The 26284-nt window shown below is 40.1% G+C and overlaps 1 protein-coding gene across 9 annotated transcripts in view; it reads right to left on the reverse strand.

Moving 5' to 3' along the window:
• Window positions 1-26284, reverse strand: part of eya4 (EYA transcriptional coactivator and phosphatase 4) — a 57400-nt gene that overhangs the window by 12587 nt on the left and 18529 nt on the right. For 4 of the 9 annotated variants that reach the window (XM_017487273.3, XM_053686121.1, XM_047160583.2 and 1 more), the window contains 10 exons: window positions 20931-20980; window positions 16998-17116; window positions 9641-9724; window positions 9275-9352; window positions 7484-7550; window positions 7176-7318; window positions 4454-4600; window positions 4195-4274; window positions 1759-1936; window positions 43-179 (listed from right to left, as the gene is read on the reverse strand). In XM_017487273.3, the coding sequence (XP_017342762.1) occupies window positions 43-179; window positions 1759-1936; window positions 4195-4274; window positions 4454-4600; window positions 7176-7318; window positions 7484-7550; window positions 9275-9352; window positions 9641-9724; window positions 16998-17116; window positions 20931-20980 (1083 nt within the window). The remainder of the gene's footprint in view (window positions 1-42; window positions 180-1758; window positions 1937-4194; window positions 4275-4453; window positions 4601-7175; window positions 7319-7483; window positions 7551-9274; window positions 9353-9640; window positions 9725-16997; window positions 17117-20930; window positions 20981-26284) is intronic. The other 5 variants (XM_017487277.3, XM_017487274.3, XM_053686122.1 and 2 more) reach the window with 3 other exon arrangements.

Here is a 26284-nt window from a genome sequence, read left to right on the forward strand (position 1 = left end):
CTTCATTTTCATGTGTTTTATGTGTAAATCTATGCGGTTTACCTCCAGATCACTATCAGGAGGAGGGGAGGGGTTGTTCTTCCTCCCACGCCCCCTGGCTTTAGTCCCGCCCCCACGGCACGTCCGGTCATCCAGTTCCTTGATGGGCGTGGAAGGACTCTGCCCCGCCTCAAAATCACCTAAACGCATGAAAAACACTGCTGATTGAACAGTTGAGTCTACATTTACATGTTTACATTTCTGCAACAAATGCCACTTTAGCTGATGAAGTAGTGAAATGGTCCTGGATAGTCCTTTTCCACCAACAAGGTGCTGATTCCTGATCTCCACCATTTCCACCATTCTCAGGCAAAAGTGGGTCAGTTCCAGCACCAAAACACTATCCTGGTGACGTCAAAGATTTGGGCGCAGTAATTTCATCACCATGGCAACAACAGTACCACCGATGAAATTGGATCTAAACGTTGGATGTAAACATTACAGAATGCTGTTCATCAGTAAACTCAATGGCTACATGGCTAGGTTCTTAAAATGGTCACTGGTTCCCTGATCCAGCTTCAGCACCATGTCAGTGGAAAGGTGGTATGAGACACAGTCGTGCAAAAAAAAAAAGTACACCCCATAGAAATTGTTGTTTTTCGATCCTCTTTGAAACAGTGCCTATTAATAAAGGTGTTATGCTCTATCAAATGACACATAAAATTGACATTTTGTAGTAATTTTCACAATTCAAATGAACAAAAAAACAACAGATCAGTCGCAGGGAAAAAGTAAGTACACCCCTACATTTATCACACCTTCAAACCAAGACCAGGGCTTTTGGAATAATGTGCTCTGGATAGATGAATCAAAGAAAGAGTTGTTTAGCCACAGTAACAGCAGACGTATTTGGCGCAGACCAAAGACAGCTTTTCAGGAGAAGCACCTCATACCAACTGTGAAGCACGGTGGTGGAAATGTTAAGGATTGGGGTTGCTTTGCTGCCTCAGGGATTGGAGAGTTTGCATTCATTGATTCAACTATAAATTCTACATCATATCGAAGAGTGCCTGAAGGTAATGTTAGGACATCTGTCCGAAAGTTGAAGTTGAACCGAAAGTAGACTTTTCAACAGGATAATGATCCTAAGCACGTTAGCAAATATACCAAGGAATGGCTCTAAAAGAAGAAATGGGAGGGTTATGGAATGGCCTAGTCAAAACCGCTATTTGAATCCCATTGATATGTTGCGGGGGGATTTGAAATGGGCAGCATGTGCAAGAAAACCGTCAAATATCTTGCAAATGAAAGAGTGGTCAGAAATGGAAGAGTGGTCAGAAATGGAAGAGTGGTCAGAAATTCCAGCAAGCCGATGTGAGAGACTGATGGACAATTACGCAAAACGTCTACAAGATGCTATTTCTGCTAAACGGGGCAATACTAGCTTCTGAGGCCAAGGGTGTACTTTTTCCACAGAAGAATATCACATCTATTGATATTTCAATATCATCTACTGATATAAATGATTGAAAAATCGAATTTTCCTTGTGGTTTTGTTCAAGTATATCATCTTTATTAATAGGCAAAGATGTTTCAAAGATGATCAAATGATCATAAAAAAAACCCCCAACGATTTCTATGGGGTGTACTTATTTTTTCACATGACTGCATACTGTAGTGAGCAAACCATCAAGGACATATTTAATGCCATACTGGAACACAGGGATAGCTATATTTCCCAAGCTCATGCCACAGACGTCCTGATTGGCCAGCACTCACCTGGGTGCATCTCAGGAGCCTGTCCTGTGATTACAGGGGCGGGGTCTTGCAGTTGATAGCTGGAGGTGGAGCCTGTGTTGTCCAGTGTGCTGTTGGTTGTCATATAGGAGCCGTAGGAGGAGGCAGAGTAATACTGAGCGTACTGATTCTGCCCGAACGATGTATATGAGGGATACTCCTACAGTTAAAGAAATATACCAACTCAGCTCTTACAGCTTACAAAGTCTTGAGTTCTGCATTAAAGCCTTGAAATTTGTGTGTAAGCTGTAGACAGATGAGGGTTGGGTCCAACATCTGTCTACCCTCCCTAGCCATCTTGATGACATTATGGTCAACCAATTACATCAAATTACATTAAGGTTACAGTATATTTACCTTCTAATAATGACAAATTCCAGGAATGGATTTGGATTTGAAGAAGAGCCAGTGTACTAAAGGTCGACTGATTGATCAGTTTCGGCGATTAATCGGCACCGATAACCGATTGCTGGATCGCTTATCTGCAAAAATCCACACTGATAGTTTTTCCCGGTTGCAGGAGCGGCTGAGAAGGGTCAGCTGTCATTATACAGGACGAGAGCGGCCTCTAGAGGCGAAATAAAAACTATCACTGACTAATTTTGTTGTGTTATTTGAAGTGTTTTTGGATTCTTTTTGGATGTCTCTATTTTTATTTGTTATTTGGAGTGTTACATTTTGGTTCAGTTTGGATGCATATCTTTTATTTACTTAAAAAATATTATATATTAATATTTATATCTTTGTTTAATTTTAAAAAGTACAGTACATTTTCAGGGTCCAGTCAGTACTGTTTATTTTTGTAAGAAAGTTCAGCAATATTTTACTTTGAGTGGTATGTTTTCAATCAGTATCAATTTTAAAATCTATCGATTGAGTAATCGATTATCGGCAGGTACCGCCCACCTTAGTCAACGGTATCGGTAAAATCCACTATCGGTCGACCTATACACCGTGCTACATCATCACCGAACCAAAAAAAAAGTTAGTTACTCTTGTCAGTAAAAAGATGCTTTGATTCCCAGTGATAAAATACACGTTTAGTCACACTTCTTAATAACCTGCTAGACTCAAATAATTAAAAAATTCAGCGCACCCCAATCGTCACTCTTTACGTAGCCAACCGAGGTCTCTATACGAAAAGCTAGAGACAGCAATGCACCATGCAGCAGGATAAACTGCTGCATGGTGCTGATTTTGGAGTGAAAATGGTCTACATAGACAAACTACGCTTTGCTAGTTAGCCTGATATCTCTAGTTTCGAGAAACAAACCGCATCAATCTTACTGAAAGAAGTGAGTGACAGAGATACTCCGACATTCCAAATTGTATCCCAATGGCAAGAGGTTGGAACGTCAGAATACTAATTTGATCAGCACTGTATCATTTATAAGGTGTAAAGCATTGGGGGCTTGTTACTATGGAAAAATAATGAACACCTGGGTGGCTGAAGTTACTGATTATTTTCTAATAACAGCACATTCTGAAGTGTTTTATTCCTCTTAAACCACAGCAATTTTGCAACAATGACTTCTTTTTTTTTTTTTAAACAAAAGAATTACAAATGGTACTTTTTAAAAAATCCATTTAGAGTTACTTTTAGTGTTGTGTAACGTCCATTACTTACTTTATTTTGAACAGCTATAAAATCATTGTGTCTCTCTTTTCTCTCTCTTATAACTAATAAGAAGAAAACAAATCTAGCTTGTCACATAACCATAAAGTGCAAAATCCTGATAGGAAAAGAAGAGTTTTTTTGCTAAAACTGTTTTCATTGTTCTAATAATAACATATTAGAACGAAGGCATTAAGAAACCTGACCAATCCAAACAGAGCATTCAACAGCACCGTGGTATAACATCATATTATTTATAGGATGTCACCTTGTAAGCACTTTTAAAGTCAAACTATTAGCTCTGTTTTGAAGAGCTGCAGAAACGGCAACTTTCCCAGGGGGTAAGAGAATACAAGAGAGAATGAGAGAGAAATGAAGGAACGAAGCGTCCTGGCTGGAACACAGAGACCGTTTGATGGGAGCATTTTATGAATCCCTTGGTGTTCTTTACTCACACGTGCACACAAAGTGTTTGCTCTTTTACCACAGATGCCTCTAAACCTGTCACTAACGTCTCCGAGCACATGAGTGCTGCAGTAAAAATGCTCTCAGGACGACTCGTTTTCCCATCCGTTCCTCCTCAGGATTCTCCCTCCTCTCCTTTCAGCACAGCCGTAACTCCTTTGTTTATGCGGCCAAATTCATCGGGGGAACAAAAGCATTCCAGTTTGGATTTTTTTTTCTTTTCTCGGCTGAATGTCTAATGATGAACGATCGCGCGGGTGTATCGTGTACACGGTCAGACCTGTTTGAGTGAGTGATGTCATCGTTCTGAAAGTGTGTGTTTGTGTGTGTAACAGTACCTGTTGTGTGCTGAAGTTGGCTGGATTGGACACGGAGTTGTTGGAGGTGTAGAGGCCAGGGGAGGATGTAAACCCTGATGCTGGTGTGTGTGTGTGAGTGTGTGAAAGAGAAAGAGAAAGAGAGAGAGGACACTGTGAGAATCCATCGGCTCAAGCTGGCCATGTTGGCAGATCTTGGTAATCAAGTTTTCATTACTCTCGCATCTATCTGCAGGATGGACTGAAGCTATTGTGCTGTTTAGCTGTAGCCTATAATTACCTGGCATCTGATAGGGCGAGTAGGCCGTCTGTCCAGGCTGGGGGGTGGTGAATCCTGTGCTGTAGCTGAGCCCTGATTGGATTGTGGACTGGGTCTGGGACAGCCCCCCTTCTGTCTTTATCCCAGGCAACATCACCCCTAAATCTGCTGCAAATATACATCAGAGGAAGACGCTTCATTGTAAATAAGTTATATGTGGTGGTTTGGGGAAACCCACTGGCAAACAAAAATGAGATTCTAGACTTTCACTATCTAGCAGCAATTTAATACCTTGTTTTATTTCATATCTTTTTTAAAGGAGTCATGTAGCTACTAAGTTAGCTAGCTATTTGTTACACTTAAGTTCTCACTGAAGCAGCTATAGTCAGGCCCTCCTCGGACGTCTGTGTGTTCGAGTTCGGAGGTCGTGATTACGACGTGGTGTGTGTTCAGGTATAGGACAGAATAAAATGGATGGAAGTCTTTTGATTTTTTTTTTTTTTTGTATCATCAACAAGAAGAAGTTTATTTTGACCTGCTGAATAGAAAACGCGACTACAACTGTACAGGACACTTATCATGCAAAACTACCACTTAAATTTTACCGTCTGCTCTACTGTAGGTGTCACATTCACATTGGCAGCTGCCATGACTTTTTGCCACTGACTCGCCACCTGCTCGGAAAGTCGAGGCTCACCGAAAAGTACAAGTTCCCGAGATGTAGTTATGACATTGAGGTGGTCTTTAAAGTGCACTCACTTTGTAATGACGATATTTCTGTCAAGATTTGAAGGCAGCAACTGGTGAATCTCGTTGATGAAAATCTGTTTATCATGCAGAACGAGGGGGAGCTGTCTAATGACATTAATCAGTTTAAATCACACATTATAAAGATCAGATGAAGATCCGATTCAGAATGGAGATTGCTTGGAAGTTATTTATATTTTAGTTGCTGTGGTGGTAGGGTGGCACGGTGGTGCAGGGGTTATGCTGCAGCCTCATAGTTCCAGGGTCCTGGGTTCTGGTACTGTCTGTGGAATTACTCCTGCATGTTCTCATGTGGGTGTCCTCTGGTGTCCTCCCAAAATCCCTAACCATAGCCACTGAAAGTGTTTAGGCCTATTTCCATTTGAGCAACATTTCTGACTTGGGGAATAGAATTGTGGGTCGTGTAGTACAGTTGCAATCAAAATGATTCAACCGCCATTGCAAATCAGGTTTATTGTCAAAATTTACAGACTTTCAGCTGTTTGCGATGAACAAATCAAACAAAAGCGAGTGAAATAGTTCAACACATCATGCTTCAAGTGGTTTCCCCAAATTCAACTGAAAATGCAACTTATAATGACTTCTCCAGTTTCAACATTATTCAACCTCCTGAACAGAATCCCTCACGACAGCACAAATAGGCAAAACAGGTGTTGTATTTGGCACACCTCATGCAACTAATCAAGGGCTTCATTAGTTTCACCAGGTGTGCTTGAGCTGGAAAACAGCTGGGGAAGAAAATGTATGAAATACCTGAACGGGGCAGAAAAAGGAAGCTATCAATGGCTGCAACCAAATTTCTGAGAAGGCAGGTTGTGAAAAACCCTCGAGTGACTGCAAAAGACCTGCAGCAAGACTTGTTGGGAACAGGCACTGAGGTTTCCGTGAGCACAGTAAGGCGTGTACTAAACGCAGAAGGTTTCCATGCCAGAACTCCAAGACGTACACCACTACTGACCCAAAAGCACAAGAAAAGTCAGCTCAAAATCATATAAATAAGAGACAGAAGTTTTGGGATTCTGTTCTGTGGAGCGATGAAACAAAACTGGAACTTTTCTGCACGATGAATCAGCGATATGTCTGGAGGAAGAAGAATGAAGAAAGTACACTCTGTCCACAGTCGAGCATGGTGGTGGCTCGGTGATGCTCTGGGGCTGCTTTGCATCATCTGGCACTGGAAACCTGCAGCGTGTGGAAGGCAAGATGGATTCATTTAAGTATCAGGAAATCCTAGGAGAAAACATCATGCCGTCTGAGAGGAAGCTGAAGCTTGGACGTCATTGGACCTTCCAACAGGACAATGATCCCCAGCATACCTCAAATTCCACCGAGGCTTGGTTGCAGAAGAAGTCCTGGAAGATTCTACAGGGCCGTCACAGTCACCTGACATGAACCTCATAGAAAATCTCAGGTGGGATTTGAAGAAGGCGGTTGCAGCACGCAAACCCAAGAATATTACTGGAGGGATGGGCTAAGATTCCTCCAGAACGCTGCCAGACGATATGCATCTCATTTGCAGCAGGTCATAACAGTAAAAGCGTGCTCTACTAAGTACTAAAGATGCTTGCCATGAAGGGTTTGAATAATTTTGAAACTGGAGAAGTCATTATAAGTTGCATTTTCAGTGGAATTTGTGGAAACCACTTGAAGCATTCGTTGTGTTGAACTATTTCAATTGCTTTTGTTTGATTTGTTCATTGCAAACAGCTGAAAGTCTGTACATTTTGACAATAAACCTGATTTACACTGGGGCTTGAAGAACTTTGATTGCAACTGTACTTTAACCAGCAGTTAAACAGAATAAACAAAGCACGTACAGTTGTATCTCATGGTAATACGCAAGTTTATACATTAATTTGCATAATCGAGTTTTGTCTTACTCTTCCGCTTATTAATATTAGTGTAATGTCTCATTTCCAACAGACAAAGTCAAAGCTACACAGAAACTTAGTATGTAAGACGAAGGAAAGCTTACCATAGGTGGAGAGACCGTAAGGTTGTGTGGTTTGAGAGTATGGTGTATACACTGTAGACTGCTGCATGCTGCTGAACTGGGTCTGTCCAGTGTAGGGAGACATGGGCGGAGCCACGGGCGTGGACAGGATGTGTGGATAAGGCCTGTCAATCAAAAAGATCAGGCCTCTCAAACATATTTGTATGGATCTGTTTGTGTGGTGTTTGTTAGAGTAAGTGGATATATTTCATGCCTTCAGGCCAGGGAACATGAGAGTAGCCGAAACTACCAATGTATGTGTGTGTGTGTGTGTGTGAATAGTTCCTTACTTGGATGGATAAAGGGGAGGTGAGTACTGATGTGCAGGTCGAGGACTAAATCCACTGCTGGTTATAACTGCACATAAAAAAAAAGATATCACAAGTGGTATCAGTTTAGATCAATAAATCGCACAATTTCACACACACACACACACGGTTTGGATCAAGATCCAGCAGGAAATAGCAACATGTGTCATCTATCAGCTCCACTTTGATACATTCTTTACTGAACAGCAAATCTGCAGGGCAGAACATGAATCCTGGACAACTCGTTCTCATAGAGCATCTGCCAAAAGCTGTAAATCCACACACACACACACACACACACACACACACACTCTCTAAAATGACAGTTAACTGTCTTTTTCTGTTCATTCACTAAAAGGAGAAGAAAAACGATGAACTTCTCTCTATTAAGTTAACGATATCAAAAATGACAACCTTTCATTCATTCTTCTCCACCCCCCGACGGCCCACCTTCTATTCCTTTTCTGTGCTGGATTAATTTGATCTCAATGCACTAGTGCCTTTCCTTTCATTTCCTTTCCTTTCCTTTCCTTTCCTTTCTTTCCTTCATCCATTCATCTACTTCCATTTTTCATTTGTTTCCTTTTCTTTCTTTTCCTTTCCTTCATTCTCTTCCGGTACCGGTCCTTTCCTTTCCTTTCCCTTCTCTCTTGTCCTTGTCATGATGTCAGCACTTGCATGTCCTTCCTTCCCCCCAAATTTTTTTACTTTCCTCACCATTCATTTTTCATCCATTCATTCATTCCCTTTATTCATTTTCTTTCCTAGATTTCTCAGCTCCTCCATTTTTACGTTCCTTTTTTTTTCTTTTTCCTTGCTAGCACTTCCTTTTCCTTGCATTTTCCCTTTGATCCCTTTTCTCACGCCAGTTCTTTTCCTTTCATTTTCATCTTGTCTCTTATGTCTTGCCATAATGTACTTACCTTTCCTTCCTTCCTTCTTTAATTCCTTCCTTCCTTTCTTAACCCACTCTCTCCCTTAGCGCCCTCTCTCCCTTCCTTCCTTTATTCCTTCCTTCCTTAACCCCTGCCTCCCTTCCTTCCTTTATTCCTTCCTTCCCTTCTCTTGCTGGGAGAAATGACTTCATATAAATAATTGCAGTATATTATTCATCATTTAACAAGTTACAATTATTTCCATAAAACACCTGAAATACTAAAATAAAATGTTTTTAAATAATAATAATAATAATAATAATAATAATAATAATAATAATAATAATATGTCTGTGTATGTCTTTCACTGAATAAATCCATGAGCATTGAAGGAGATAAGGCATGTGAGTCCAGACTTTTGTATAGTAGTACATATCTATTCTATATTAAAGCACTTCATAAACTAGATACGTTTTCTTAACTGAGTTTAACAGATCCTTCCCACTGTGAGATTGATGGACTCATAAACTTCTTTAACACACTCCTATATGATACCATGTAAACATCTCTCTCTCCCACACACACACACACACACACACTTTTCCACACACGTTTCTTTGTCTCTTAACTATTGAGACATCAGACCCTTCTGTCAGCTGGAGCATGGGCCTCAGCTCTCTCTGCAGGGGGGATGAATGGTTGGAGAAGTTCTGGATCTGCTCGTGTGTGTGTGTGTGTGTGTATGTATGTCTGCTAAATAAAGAGACAATGCTGTGCTGACGTTAAGCCAAGGACAGCAATTGAGGCGCTTTCAGCAAGTACTGTCAGAGAGTTATACTAGGTTTTGTGTGTGTGTGTGTGTGTGTGTGTGTGTGTGGGTGTGTGTGAGATATATTACCTGACCCTGTGTAAGTGTCCAGCCCTGTATCTCCGGCTGTGCTGACCGCTTCACTGCTGTTCAGCGGCTCTGTCTTTACTGAGGGGAAACAAAGATATTAAAATCATATAAAATCTCCCGTAAAAGAGCCATAACTTAAAAAAAAAAAAAAAAAAAAAGTCATATGATGTATGAACAGCAGCCACACCAAAGCCTTTCTACATCATACAAACAGCTTTACAGCCTTTTAGCCAACAGTGTGTCTATACTGTCCTCCAGTATAGTGTATATACTGTGTGTATATACTGTAGCTTTACAACACACTTCAGCACACGATAAAACACAGTGTCTCTAAGTATGTTCACTCTACACACACATGCAATGTACCATAGTCCTTCGTACTTGGGGCAGTGGGCGGAGTGTTGCAGCCCAGCAGCCAATCAGCCGTGTTTAGAACGGTCATGTTCTCGCCTGAGGGAGGGGGGTAGGGGGGGGGGTGGGTAGTCAGTTATATCATGGACTACATTATGCAGAAAGGTTTCACTAAAAACAAGCGTGTCCAGTGTTAGTCTACATTCATGTTGGGTTGTGTTTAACATGTTTTCTAGAAGATTCCACATGAAAGTTCTCATGTTGACATAACCCGTGGAAAGTCGCTTTACAGTCGATGCTTTGTAAAGTTTTAGTCCTATTGATTCTTTTCTTAGTAACTCACCAACATGTCTAAGGAATATGTTGATGAACAGTTTTGTCTAGTTTATACTATCTAAACAACCTGCTACACTGCATGCTAGCTAGCTACATTGCAAGACTCAGCCGTCAGCCAACTTAATCCTGAAGACCATATTTCCCAGTCGCCTAGTAACAGTGTTGTCACAATTTTAACCTCATGAACGGTAAGCGTATTTCGTGATGTTCCAATTCAAGTACATTAAATGTTCAGAAAAGGTCAGCAAGGCTGCAGGTTTTTGTTCCATTCAAGCAGAAACACACTTGATACAACTTTAAAGATGGACATCAGTCTTAACGGATATCATTGGACACCCTGTGTAAAGGTCCAAACCCATTAAAGTATTTTGGGTTGTTGGGGTCGACAGACTGAGTTGTTCCCAGTTTATTAGATCCAATGAATCGTTAAGTACGTATGATAATTACTGTGTGAAAATCATCTGTTGCTAGGCCAAAAAGGGACCAGCACTGGACCGCTGCTGATCAGATGTTATATGAGTGGTGAATCATCCTCAATAAAGAACTGACATTATATTAGTGTATCAGATGCAGCAGCGTCGATAAGGTTTTTAAAAACTAGCTTAAAAAATAGCCTAGAGACAAATCTAGAGACATTAGCAACTGTCCAGAACTCAATACGGCTTTCCAGTTCACATCACAGCTGCTGGTTATACAAGTTGAGAGTGCACTTTCGGTTGACTCACCACCAGTGTGTAAAACCTGACTTTGTTGCGCTTATGTGAGCCAATGTTCCTAACAACCAATCACTAATCACAATCATTGTTCCTAAAGATCAATCAGTGATCACCATTGTTCCCAACAACCAATCACTGATCATCTTTATTCCCAACAACCAATCACTGATTACCATTGTTTCCAACAACCAATCACTGATCACAATCATTGTTCCTAAAGATCAATCACTGATCACCATTATTCCCAAGAACCAATCACTGATCACCATTATTCCCAACAACCAATCACTGATCACCATTGTTCCCAACAACCAATCACTGATCACCATTGTTTCCAACAACCAATCACTGATCACAATCATTGTTCCTAAAGATCAATCACTGATCATCATTATTCCCAACAACCAATCACTGATCACCATTATTCCCAACAACCAATCACTGATCACCATTGTTCCCAACAACCAATCACTGATCACCATTGTTTCCAACAACCAATCACTGATCACAATCATTGTTCCTAAAGATCAATCACTGATCATCATTATTCCCAACAACCAATCACTGATCACCATTATTCCCAACAACCAATCACTGATCACCATTGTTCCCAACAACCAATCACTGATCACCATTATTCCCAACAAGCAATCACTGATCACCATTATTCCCAACAACCAATCACTGATCACCATTGTTCCCAACAACCAATCACTGATCACCATTATTCCCAACAAGCAATCACTGATCACCATTATTCCCAACAACCAATCACTGATCACCATTGTTCCCAACAAGCAATCACTGATCACCATTATTCCCAACAACTAATCACTGATCGCCATTGTTCCCAATGATCAATCACTGATCAATATTGTCAACAACCAATCACTGATCAATATTGTTCATAACAACCAATCACTGATCAATATCGTTCTCAATGATCAATCACTAATCACTATTGTTCCCAACAACTAATCACTGATCTCCAGTGTTTTATAATGATAATCACCGATCACCATTATCTCCGACAACCAGTGACTGATCACCACTGTTCCCAACAACTAATCACCATTGTTTGTCCTACATGCACAATTCTTTGCTGCTCACTTCTTGGTGCTATTTACAGTAATAAACGTTAAACTATCTGTAACAGGTTCCTTCATGCCAGTTTCTTGACCTCTCACTACAAGTGCTTCATCTCATCTGAGTTTCTGTTAGAAATGATATTATCTTGTAAATAATTTCAAACAATTGTCAATTGTAATTGTAAATTGGTGACTTCAATGACACTTTGGTACAGAAGTGTGCTTATTTATTGACAAAGCAACTTAATAAAGCACATTTTAGGTAAAAACCTTTTTTTTTTTTTTTTTTTTTAGATATGTGTGTACCCTGTATGTACATACTAATGTTTGGGCATTTGTTTGTAACTGTACGCTTTCACAAGACGAACTTCCACAGGCAGTGTGATTCGTGCTTGCCTGTAGCTCTTTGTCAGTTTCTGTGTGTGTGTGTGTGTGTGTGTGTGTGTGTGTGTGTGTATTCAAATTGCACTGTGTGATGATGAGGTAAACTAAGGAGAATGTTGAATATGTCGCTGTTTTGGCAGCGTGTGTGTGTCTGTAAAAATCATTAGTCGCACTCCGATCGGAATGATTTACAGACTTCTGCTGTCTTTTCCTCTCTGTGTTCCTCTATTGTTTCATTCGGCCAGCATGTCAAAACCAGATGAGATCACTGCTGCCCACACACACACACACACACACACACACACAGCTATCTGAAGCGTGAACATGAATGTGCATTTAATATACACAGTATTTCTCGATTTGTTTAGAATTTTCCTCCCAGCAATAAAAATCTCTAAATACAGGAAATAGCTTACAGTGCACCGAATTCCCAATCAAACACAAAACACAAACTACAAACAGCCAAACACACACACACACACACACATGTCATATTTTATTCCAGTTGACTCCTAATGACTCAGTGTAGTTTTTCTACTTACCAAACCAGAGTGGATTTGACCTTCAAAACTCAAGTAAATAATCTCCCTGACCCACTCTTGACCAGAACAGCACTCACTACGACAGGAAACACACTCCTGACTCCAGACATGAACTCAGACCTTCATTCATATACGCAACTATTTACAGAAGCTCCTTATCCAGAATCTTCAGCTTTAGTACCAGTGTATTTTAAATATCTGAGATAAAGAGACTGTGTGTTAACATAAACCCTTAAAGAAAACATTTTCAAACGAAATTATTATCTAACATACGCTTTTCGTGTATGATGTCCACACTCGTAGGCTAATTCGAAACTCATAGGTTCATTTAAAATTGTTTTTAAAAAGATAGGATATAAATCACCTCCAAACCAAAGAAATTCTAATGTTATATACACCATTATACTGAATTTTATTCATCCATTAAGTGTTGCTCCTCCCAGTCCAACACCGGCTGATGGCGACAGACACAGAACGTCTCAGGCATTTCTGTGTTAACGTTCTACACAAAAAGGTCTAATCAGGTAAAAAAAAAAAAAAACAACAAAAAAAAACTTGCTACATTGTAACAAACATTAGCTTTGTCCCCGCTAATCCCCCCCACCCCCACCCCCCATAAGACATCCTTTATCATTGCAGGAAAACTGCACAATTGCTGTTTTTCTTAAAAAAAAATGGTATTTGCAATCATTTTGTACATCAAACTCTTCAGAAATTGTTCTTGTGGAACATTTTCGACTTAACATTTTTTAGACGGCAAACATTTTTCAGCAGTAATGCTTTTATCCCATTTTACTCCTCTGATGCTATTCGAGGTCTTCAGTTCCTTTAATGATTTATTTTTATTTTTATTTTTTAAGAAAGAAAGAAAAAATCCAAATTAATTTGAATGTGCACGTGTGCATTTATTAAGCAGTAACACCATCTTTAAATTTGGGATGTGTCTTATTAATTTATGCATGAAAAAATGCATATCTGTAGCGGTCAATGGTCAATTACCAGTGAAACCAATGCCGATGTGTTTTCCTGTACTGAGAAAAGAATGGAAACCCTGTGTTTACTTACAACTTTTGAATCATAGAAATTTAGGGGAAATTCCTTCATTCTGTCGTTAAAGCACTTTAATCAAATCTCTAATCAAATGTAGTTGTAAATTTATAAATTAAAGTTTGTGGAATTTATCCTTTCAGAATGCTATATTTTATGGTATTTGTTGTCAACATAATCAGAATTGTGCAGGGATACCATAAAACCTGTTGGATTTATTATTATTATTATTATTATTATTATTATTATTATTATTGTTATTATAGTGAAAGAGTTGAAGCTTGGATTTGCGTCATACACAGTATTTCATGATTGAATTCAACAATCATAATTGACTTCCATTATAAATGAATTTGGAGTAAACTGGCTTTCTGTCCTTTTCTCAGTACGAAGGAGTGTGTCAAAATTCCTTTCTGTGGTAATCGCACATAAATTACAAATAAAACGGATTGGGATTAGGTCGCAAAACACTTAAATAATTCTTTATTACAACAGAAATACACTTAACGTTGACTTCTTCCTCTTTCCTGGCCATTCTAAACATGTTATAGCTGTGATAACCCTGCACTCATTCCAGAGGTAAGTCAAAGATTTCACATTTAGGTAGGAGAAATGTTCAGCGCAGACTGCGTAGAGCACACAACAACACATGCTAATTACTAGAATTAAAACATGCTGGCAGCTGGGTTCAAAAACCTTCATATGGAGAAATTTTCTATTATACTGTACTATTTCTATATTTCTATCATTACAGTATATTTATGTTTTCTTAAATTTGAGATGTCAAACTATGATGAGACGTTAAACCGAGGTCCTGACTCTCTGTGGTCATTAAAAATCCCAGGAGACTTATCGTAAACAGTAGGGGTATAACCCCGGTGTCCTGGTGAAATTCCCCCATTGGCCCTTCTCTATCATGACCCCCTAATAATCCGCATCTCTGGATTGGCTACATCACTCTCTCCTCTCCACTAATAAATGGCGCACTTATATAGTGCTTTTATCCAAAGCGCTTTACACTGGTTCTCATTCACCCATTCACACACACCAATGGTAGCTGAGCTGCCATGTAAGGCGCTAACTTGCCATCGGGAGCAATTTGGGGTTCAGTGTCTTGCCCAAGGACACTTCGGCATGTGGAGTCACGTGGGCCGGGAATCGAACCGCCAACCCTACGATTAGTGGACGACCCGCTCTACCACCTGAGACACAGCCGCCCTAATAGCTAATAAGCACTGATAACCTAAGCACTAATAGCTGGTGTGTGGTGGGTGTTCTGGCATCATGGATGCTACACACTAGCGGTTTTGAGGGGATCCCGGCTTTGAGTGTCTAGAAAAGTGCTGTATAAATGTAACACTAACTAGGTCTTAGACAAAAAAACCCCCAAATTTTGTCCCAAATGCAACTTGATTAAATTTTTTTTTTTTTTTGCCAGAATTCAGCCACAGCAACATCCGACAGGTTTTCCTAGACCACCACACGTTTATAGACTCTACACCAGAGTTTCACAGCTTTAAACATAAATCTGAGCCCAGACATTTGTACCCATACACTAAAAATCTATTGCTTAAGGCGTTCACTAGTCCTGGGTTTCTAACTGTGAACTGCATTATTTAAAATAACAACCATAAATAGTAAATAATAATAATTCAATTATAGTGACTGAAAAGCATTTAGGTACTGTAACATCCCTATAACTTCTGGGATATACTCTGAGCTACCCCCAAATTTCAGAGAAATGGTACATTCCAACAAATGACTGCATATACTTGCTTTTAATGTACTAACATTTCAAGGGTTTACCAAAAATGGCGCAAAAACAAAACAACAATTAATCAGAAATGATGTTAACAAGACCAGGTTGGAGAGTTGTAGATAGTGAATCGCATTCGAATTCAACACTTGGATGCACAACTTGGAACTGTCTTGAGTGGGTTAGTTGAAGATTACAGCACTAAGGCTGTCAGTAAATATAAATGTCCAGTGGGAACAGGAACACGAAGAAGACCCAGGTGGTGGCTCAGTGGTTAAGTCGTTTGGGCCACTGATCAGAAAGGTTGTGAGTTCAAATCCCAGCATTTCCAAACTGCCCTTGTTGTGTCCTTAAGTAAGACCCTTAATCCACAATTGCTCAGTGGCATTAGCTCTCCATTACAACCAAAAATGAGCAAATGTAAATCATGAAATATATCAATGTGCTGATGGAAGGATCAAAATTTGCCATGAGCCAAATGAAGTCGTAACGCTTGACCTGAACAGTTCGGGCTGGGGGTAACACTGAGAAGGCACTTGGTGTCCCAGTCATAACCCTGACGAATGTCTGAGTGGCATGATGGCATCCTTTCATGGCTACTGATTTATCATTTCTAGCATGTGACCATTCCAGGAACATGACAGCAATGTTTCATTGCTTCAGTGACCTGCACATTCCTTGTACGTTGCAACTTTGGGATGAAGTGAAATAATCTGTCTGTGCGGTCACAGTGCAATTCAGACATTTCCACATGGAGCAACATTTCATCCAGGATCTTGCAGAACCCATGTCCAGGCAAATTTATACGGATTTGAAGGTCAGCAGAGGTACATCACACTACTAGGTGGGTGTACTTAATAATCAGGCAATGTAGTGTATAGAAGTAAGGAATAAAACACTTGGGGGTATGCTGTTATAGGAAAATAATCGTATGACAGGGTGGTGCGAGTAACACAATGAAGTTGATTTATTTTCTTATAACAGCACATCCCGAAGTGTTTTATTCATCTTATACTACAACAATTTGCCAGCTATTACAATAAAAATAATATTACTTAAACAACGACACCTTGTATTTTTTATCCATTTTTAGCTACATGAAATGTTGTGGAATGGCAGCAAAACAAGTTAGTTCCTGTTATCACTTATGTTATAGCAGTTTGCCATGTCAGAAACATTACAGCTTTACCTCTGACTGTTGCAAATTGCTGACACTGGAGACTCCTTCCAAAAATGCTACATACATGTCTCCTCACAGAAAACTAGACTAATCATAACTGAGAACTCAACAGTGCTGTGGACTAAATATATATAACATACACAATATGATAACTCATAAAGCATGTCTGATAACTAATTATGCTACACTGATGTTGAAATGCAAGCAATATGGTTGCCATGACGCGGTTTTTCATGTTATGAACTTGACATACAAAAGAAAACTAGGATTTCTACATGACACAATATTGTTCCATACTCTACACTAGTCTCTAAGTGTCTCACCTCCTGTTCCGTTGGTCGAGACGCTGTTAGTGAGGAGACTCTTGTCCAGTTTGGAGCTGCCATCGCTGCCACTGGCGACTGTGTGCTGAGGGCTGGTTAATTCCTGCATCTCCAATGACCTGCCAACAAACAACGGACTGGATCAGACGCTCCAAAAACAACCCGGATATGAGGTTGAGTCGGGAGAGAGAAAGTTTAGCTGGGAGAGAGAAAGCCCTGAAATGTAAGAAGGAATAAGAAGAGGCACGAATATGGGGCAAGGACAAAGAAGAAAAGGAAATGAATCATAAAATCTGAAAGTGATTTTGCTGGAAGATGCCATGTGTTTGGCCGAGCGAATATGACTCTATCCCAGAAGCATCAGCAACAGTTCAAGGTTTCACATATGAGGAACCCAAGCCATTTAAAAAAAAAAAAAAAAAAACATTTTAAACTTCCTTCATATGTAGCTCACAGAGCACTTGTTAAGTTTTCTAATTATGTGTTGTTCATTTTCTCAAACTGAATGATTACTTAATTTGCCTGATCGGGCTTTTGCCAAATTTAAAGTCTGAAAACACTTATTTTTGGTGCATGAGTCATTCCTACTAGCTTGCATATCTCAGGCAATGACATGGTGATACAGAAAACCAGTTAGGACTCATTTTTCCTGCTAACATCCCAGGAATCCAACACCTTCCTATAGAAAACTACTATTGTAGTATTTTGTAGCCAGGGACTCATTTAACTATAAAACTGAATTTCTCAGTACAGATTGATGAACATAATCTAAATGGTCGGCATTTATATAGCCCTTTACACTGGTTCTCATTCACCCACACACAGTAGCAGGGCTGCTATTCAAGGCACTAACATGCCATCAGGAGCAACTTGGGGTTCAGTGTCTTGCCCAAGGATACTTCGGTATGTGGAGTCACGTGGGCCGGGAATCGAACCTCCATCCCTACGATTAGTGGACGACCCGCTCTACAACCTGAGCCACAACCGCCCCATCTAGCTGTTTAAATATTGGACTCATTATTTAAATGTGTAATAGTAATATTAGGGAGCCACAGAGCATTGTGTTACTGAACTTTCCACTCAGAGAACGCATGAGGAAGGTGCAAATTGACGTTATCTACATAGGCTACTCATTTGTGAGGTATTGAGAGGCAGGGTGACATTAATAGGGACATAACCTCAAACAAAATCAAGTCATGCTTGAAGTTACTTACAGCATCCATCATACAGTCTAGCAGCTCATTTTGAGCGGTTTTAGACATACTTTTGTTTAACTACGTTTAAGGTAATCTCATTAACCAGGGTTGATAGCTTTCAGCAACATTTTCAGCCTAACTACATCACAAAACCACACTAAAGACCTGGAAAAGTTTGGCACTGGAAAACGGAGACATTTTTCTTCTTCCTTTGCGTGGGGAAACAAGTATTTCACACGTATTTCTGATGTAGGGGGATTTTCCACACCATAATCCTTCTTTCCTCATCCCAATCTTTGTAATATATCTTACACTAGAAGCGCTTCTGCCTACATCATAGCCACACTGTCTGGACTTACGCGTTGCCTTTTGCGGAAATTTATTAAGACTTAATTCTGATCATTTGCTATAAAACAAGATCTTGGATTCCACAGAGTATTTTTTCTTAAACTAGCCCAATCTGGCAACCCGGTGATTCACTGACGTTCGTTCTTCCTCCCCTACTGAAAATGTTCATAGAGTGAGCATGGGGCAGCTTTCCCTATTGACTCTATTAGTGCTTGTTGCCGTTCCCATTTTTGACCACAAGGGGCAATAATAATTGTATAGAAGCTAAAGCTGGCCACACACTTGAAGATTTTAAGCCTGATTTGCACCCTTCCAACGACCTTAACAGGTGGTGGTGTGGGGGGTGTGGGGGATGGGGGGTGTGTGGGGTTTGTGGTGATCCGATTCAAGGCTTGTCGCTACTGACTTTTTGTCCAAAAAAATCCTCAATTGTGTGGTGTCATTACGATTATTTTTCCTAAACGGTTGATATTCACGACTCCTGACCGGCCTGCCGGAGGCAGGATACCCGCAATAGCCAATGAGAGCGGTCAAGCGTCACCAACCGGGTGTTGTGTGCTTTTATAGCGGAAACATGGCAGCCACAAACATGCCATGGAAGACACGACTATGTGTGTGTTTACAAAGAAATGGCTATCATGTAGAGGATGTTTAGTAAATAAAGTTACCTTTAGCTACAATTGTTATTTTGCCATTTTGTTTCTCCTTTTTTGTTTTTCACTGCAATATATAACGCACGCCAGGAGAACCCAGCTGACGACGTCGATCGTTACTCCATATTTGTTTTTCTTCTGAAGTCACGTTTGATAAAACGTGAGTTTCTGTGAGATCTCGTGTCTGTGAAACCATTACTACAATCGACAGGTGTGCCGTCTCGCGTTCTGGCTGAATTGTCTAACGTGCGTTCGGAGGATTATAACTGTAACCAAGTGGTAAATGGTCTGATTACTGCCTAAGTTAGAAAAGCTGTTATTGCCTAAGTTGTCCTTTAGGTGTCAGTAAGTAGCGATGTTGGGTACAAGTCAAGAGGCTAGGCACGCGCACACCCACACACACTACGCAATGTTCTGTGAGATGTGCGAGAGAGAAGTTCGCTCTTGGGTTTGCTTGCTAGATTTCACATCATCCAGTGTGTTCATCTAAAATGTTGGGAGTTTCAACTCCTGGGAATTGAAGGTATTGTGCGGTGCAGGAGCTCATAATTTTTTCCCACTGCCATATTGTTGTATTGTCAGATGTCAAAGTTGTCAGCAACACTATAGTCAAATCACTTATCAGATCAATTACTGAATAAATTTAAATCTAAAGAACCCTTTAAATGTGTTCCTGGTGGTCAATCTAAATACACGGTCACATAACGTTAAACATCGGTTGAAACTGTCCTCATGTCTGTGGTCTCCCACGGTTTTAAAATCGGTTAAGATAAAAAAATCGTCTAGCGTGTCCCTGGCATAATTGGGGCAAAGATCACACTGATTGTGCAACATCTGGAAGGGTGAGCGACTCAACGAAACCTCATCTTATATTTGTCAAATAGCAACATTCTTTAAAATCATATGTAATTATTATTTCAATGCAACAGAGTTTCCATTACAGAAATGGTTCCAAGTGTAATCCCTTCAGAAAGTTAAAACCATTTATCATCCAAAGAAACTTTTTTTTGGGGGGGCTGTATCCACCATACAGCCAAATGCTATAGATTTATTTTTTAGTTTTCTATTAACTCTCGGGCACATGACATAAAGAAGAGACAAACACTGAAGACACAATAAAGTTCTCTCAACCACTCTACTCACAAAACCGACACTATTCATCTCATTATAACAGGATATAAAACTATTCTCATCTCTCTCTCTCTCTCTCTCTCTCTCTCTCTCTTTCTCTCTTTCTCATGGCTGCTTCTCTAATCAGGCTACATCATTCAAATAGACATGGCTGCTTTTTCCTGTCTATGGCAGAAACATCTGTACAAAATTTAGTCCCACAAAGACACACACTCACACACACACACACACACACACACACACACACACACACACACACACACACACACACACACACAGTCTGAGATCCAGGTACCAAATAGTCTTTGAACGTACACTTTTACAGTACACCCACTCACACATGCAATGACTTTAACATCCCTCTCTCTCACTCTCTCTCACTCTCTCTCTCTCTCTCTCTGTGTGTGTGTGTGTGTGTGTGTGTGTGTGTTTATCCTCTCTGTGTGCATCTCCTTCTGTTCAGACTCATAAAACACTTACTATCACTGTCAAACGTCACCGCCAGACATAAATGACCCCTAAATGGACGTCACGTTTGATACATGGTCGTGTGTGTGTGTGTGTGTGTGTGTGTGTGTGTGTGAATATATGTATGTATTAGTTACCTGTTGTCAGAAGGGTCTGAAGCGGGAGGATCAGAGAGAGGTTTCTTCACCTGTAGAAGAACAGAAAAGAGCATAATTATTCTCCTTTTCTCAAATTTTTAGTTTTCTTTCACACAAAACACGGCTGCAATCCAGCAGGTTATTTGTTTAAATAAAATTCCTTTTATTTATTCCTGGAGTCACTAGTCTACTTTTGGTTAAAAAAAAAAAAAAAAAAAAATCCCCTTCTCTCAAAACAGAAGGATAGAAGAATATACCATTTTATAGCATGGTATTTTCACAGTTTTTTTTGTGTAAATCGTCGTATAATTACGTTTAAACAGTGGTCTATATGACTAAAGAACAAGTCACTGGCATTCTCACACACAAAGAATATAATAAAGAATATAATAAAAGTATACACACAGATCAAACATAACATTAAAACCACCGACAGGTGACGTGAATAACATTGATTATCTCGTTACAGTGGCAGCTGTCGAGGGGTGGGATCTATTAGGCAACAACTGAACATTCAGTTCTCGAAGTTGAGGTTTTCGTAGCAGGAAAAATGGGCGAGCGTAAGGATCTGAGCGACTTTCACAAGGGCCAATTGTGATGGCCGGACGGGATGTGTTGGCTAGAGCATCTCCAAAGCGGCAGGTCTTGTGGGGTGTATATAGCGCTAGTGGAAATGCTTCTAATTTGCATTTTTTTCTAATTTAATAAACACTTTTCATTACAAATTACATTACTGACCGCAACTTGAGTGAAAAGGAGAATCTTTGAAAAACTGACCTGGATTTCAGAGTTATTTAGTATTCGGTACGGCCCCTTTTTGCTTTAATGCCGGTGTGGACTCGAGTAGTACGGACTCCACTAGTTTGTGCAAAACCTTATGGACAATAAAATCCACCAGAATGTCGTCGATAGAAGAGATTAGACACGAAGACACGCTGACCTTTTGTACAAAGCAGTTAACATGGTCAATATCACACATCTGCTTTAGAATCTTGAATACTAAATGCTCAAGACAGTGAATATTGACTTTCTTTCTTTGGAATATTTCGGAATTCGAAAACCTTCTGTTTATTTCCAATTTTAAATCAATAAGAAAAAAATGTCCCAGATATTCAACATGGACCCCGCTGTATTCACATACACAGCCATGTGAACTGCAATAAAACAAATTTACAAACGAAATGAAGTGAGATGACATGAAATGGCGGTGCCATCTTACGTGTAATCCGTGCTGCAATGCATAAGGTGCCGTGTAAATCACTCCAAAGAATTATGTTCTAATCAGCACTTTACCTTCACTTCATGTTTATAACAGCGTAACTGCTCGATTGTAATGGACACTGGTAGAAAATTTATGAATGATGTTTCAGTTATACAGGTACATCAGATCTTTTTCCTGAACGATTCTGTAACGATGCCCAAATCATCAGAAACAGATTCCTAATATGGAAATTAAGTTTGTACACTTAACACCTAAAGGCTATAGAAATTAATACAAAGGTTTATATACTTGTACTTCTTCATACGATTAGGGCTTGGTTAGGAATGTGAAACAATCCTGATGATATTTCTGAATGTGATATAAAAGCTTCTTCCACTTGCCCCTGAGGACTTTCCTGTTATTTATCAGCACCGTTTAGCCATGGCTTTGTGTGCACGTTTCTTCCATTTGCTGTGAACGACGGTGTCCCTGCGTCTTGTTTATTCCCCTCTGCAGCCCCGTACAAAGCCGACGTTTTCTGATGAAGCGGTTTTCCTGATTGCCACAGCAAACCACTTCATAGATAGTTCGAGCCTTAAGACTGAAGATAAGTATATAATAAGACTTAAGAAAGTAACTGTGTCGATGACCTTAAAAGTGCAATAGGTGCTGATTTAAAAAAAAAAAAAAATTTATTCATACAAATAACCTACGCAAAATGCGTAGAGAATGATGAAAAATAACTGTTTAAGCCATGGCCTCAGGACAGGTGTTTAACGTGGCTGAGAAAACTAGTTCGGGAAAACTGCGTTATGATCCCGAGTGCTTGTTTAGGTTTGAACGTGCATCGTCAGTCATTTTTTAGATCCGTTCACACGCAATCTGAAATCGGCACGCTCCCAGAACAGCCAGATAACTCTCCTATGCTTTTTTCACCCCAAGATGGAGTCATTTATTACCGGTGATGTGGATGGGAATGAAGCTGAGCGCAGGATTAGCAACATTCCTCACATAACGCCCTGTAAAACCGGATAAAGTCATTTAACTCAAAAAATTCGAGGAAACTAATTACCTCGAAATTTTTTACGTTGATAATTAGTTTCCTCGAATGTGCTGAGTTAAATGAACTGATCCGGTTTTACAGTGCAGGTATGTAAACTTCGTCTGTGTAAAGCTTTGAATTATTTGAATGGCAGCTTTACATAACAACCCAATTAGACAGTGAAGGCACCGTCCTGTTAAATCATTATGAGTCATTTGCGTAAAAAAAATCAATTTGATTTGATTCACATTTACTTTTCTAATAATCTTCCTAATGCGCCTTTAAATCGTTACACAATTTAACAAGGTGCATTCAAACAAGTGTATTAGAGCATGGGAATGTTTCAGCTCGAGCTGTAAAATAGAGGAACTTTTGCACTCATTGTTTATCTGTCATGAACGGTCTGCTTTTGCTTAAGGATAAATATGTATCTGCGAGCCAAAAGATACGCTTTCCTAACAAAAACGGACGCCTCGCTGTTTCCTCCGCTCACTTTTTCCTCACCTCTCCTCTCCGCTTTCTGTTTTTGGATTCATTTGTCAGAGTGTGGGTGTAATTTAACGAGCCGCTCCTCGTATTTCGTTCTCGAAGAACACTTTTGCCACTTTTCGCTGCTTTTCTTAACATCGACTTCACGCTACGGAATTCCCTCGCTTTCCCCGTGATATACGCCTGCGGAGACGAAAGGCTCGGATCAAAGCGTGGAGAAATTTAGAACGTCTATAAACGTCTCATATTCAATTTAGACCACTTACCCCTTGCAAACTACAGAGCCTGCAGTCATATGGGACCTTAATTGAAAACACACACACACACACACACATGTACATGAATACGCATGTGTGTCAGATGTAACGTGTGGTTTTGGGAGGGGTTCAGAGCATGTTTGGAATATTGAGTGGTCACTGTGCAATGTCACACACACACACACACACACACACACTCATTGCAGCTCTTATTTTACTTTAGTGTGGTCCAAATACTTGGAAAGGAATGTGTGTGTGTGTGTATGTGTGTGTGTGTGTGCATCTCTAAACCAAACCATTGAAAGCCTGATGCTTTGGGCTTGAGGTGTTTGTGGATGCAGGTGCAGACAAGAGCCGTACATGCACAGTGTGTGTGTGTGTGTGTGTGTGTGTGTGTGTGTGTGTGTGTGTGTGTGTTTGTGTGTGTGGAGGCAGCAGGAATGAATAGGTGACTGTTCTGTCATCAGCAGTGGGAAGTAACAGATTATACGCAATCCGGCATCTCAAATAGTTCCTGGGAAAAAAAGGAACCGTGTCTCGGCAATAAGAATTCTCCGAGTTCTACTCCAAAGCAAGTCCTATTTATTTCTAAAGCCCAAAATCACAAGCATGGCTCACCGGGCTTTATAGACTCTTAGAAATGAATAATGCATGGATTTGATTCTCTATAAAGACAAGCAATAGTGCCCCCCCCCCCCCCCCCCCCCCCCCACCCCCCACCCCCACCCCCAGTGAATGCAGTGATTTTCATAAACGACAAAAAAGCAGTGGGGCGAGAAGAATAAATAAAGCAGCAGACATGAAGCTACACATCTACAGGCAACTCCAGAGTCATTTACATTTAATAGCAATGTAGTGAGAAAATTGAGTCATACATTCATTTTTGCCCGTGTTGTTGATGGGTGCCAATAATTCTCAGCATGACTGTATGTAATATGGAAGATCAGCAAATACGCACACAACACTCGCAGGAATTCCCAGGAAACTTCAGAAATTCCTATGAGATTAGAAGTGATTTTTCTTTTACGTTTCGGCTCCGTGGTCCCCGCCCCCTCTTTAGTAAAAAAAAACAAAAACGAATAAAAACTGGCTACAGTGAAATACCGTAAAAGAATGTATACTAACGTTCTTTACATACGATTGCCTACAGTGCTTATAGGAAGCCTAGTGTACAAATAAAACCAAACATTCCAAAGTTTTATTACTCCTACAATCGTAGGAAAAACACTTTCTTGTGACAAACCCAGCTTTGCAAGGCACATCTTCCGTGCAGTAAGCGAGAGATTTCGCCGAAGGAACGGAAAAATAACGTTATTAACCGGTTAAGCACTTTTAAAACCATGTTTTCGCACAGTTTAAGACAAAAATGCGTTTTTTTTTTAATTTCTTTTTGTTCCATGTGGCGTAAGTAATCCCTGATTATAGTGTACCGTGTTGTGCTGTTCCTTTTTACAGCGAAATCCCAATCCCATCAACATTTCCCATGCGATAATGTGAGTAACACGTGATCACGTGCGAACAAAAGTGTTTCTACATGTTAAGCCCTGAACCTGCAGAGTAAACGCAAATAAAATCATGCCCTACATGTGATTTAGCATGTGAAAATGAATAAATCATGTGACAAATAAAAGCACACGCACTACACGTGGAAAAAAAAAAAAAAAAAAGTGAAACTTTACCCAAATGTCTTAATAATGTTGTATTGATGTTGTTATATTGACATGAAGATTGTTCTCTCGTGCAATTCGTGTCAGTATGTCCCAGTGCTTTCATACTCTTTTGCTACACACTCAAAAGTGTGTACGTCTTCTTCACGGAATGAGTACATACTTTTAGTGCGGAGTATAAGTAGGCGAATTGGGACGCGGCAATACTCATAAGCTGCACACACATTAACCTGAGCTCAGGATCAAACTGAGGACCTTGGAGCTGCGTGACTGGGTTCATTCTTACGGGGTCCCCTGGTGGCTCGGAGGCCCTAAGTGACTGCATACACCGCTTATAGCTAGAAGCAGTTCTGTCCACATCAATAGCTCCTCAGAAAAGTACCACCTGTGGAGCAGGAACTAAAATTGGTGGAAAGGATCAAAAGTTCATGAATTCCTGAAAAAAAAAAAAAAAACCCACATGATGCCAGTCCACCATTATTAATTTCCTCTATTCATTGATGGAACACTCAGTAACACACCAAGCGTGCGTGGGTTCCTAAAACATTTCCCCATTTCTGTTCATTGACATTTTCAGTGAAATCGCTACGCTTCCTCACACGTGTTCATGTGCGACATACAGAAACTCCAGCATTATTGCTAGACACCTTAACACACACACACACACACACACACACACACAAGCACTTGTTCTCATT

Source organism: Ictalurus punctatus, chromosome 15, assembly GCF_001660625.3.
Source record: "Ictalurus punctatus breed USDA103 chromosome 15, Coco_2.0, whole genome shotgun sequence".
Classification (NCBI taxonomy): domain Eukaryota; kingdom Metazoa; phylum Chordata; class Actinopteri; order Siluriformes; family Ictaluridae; genus Ictalurus; species Ictalurus punctatus.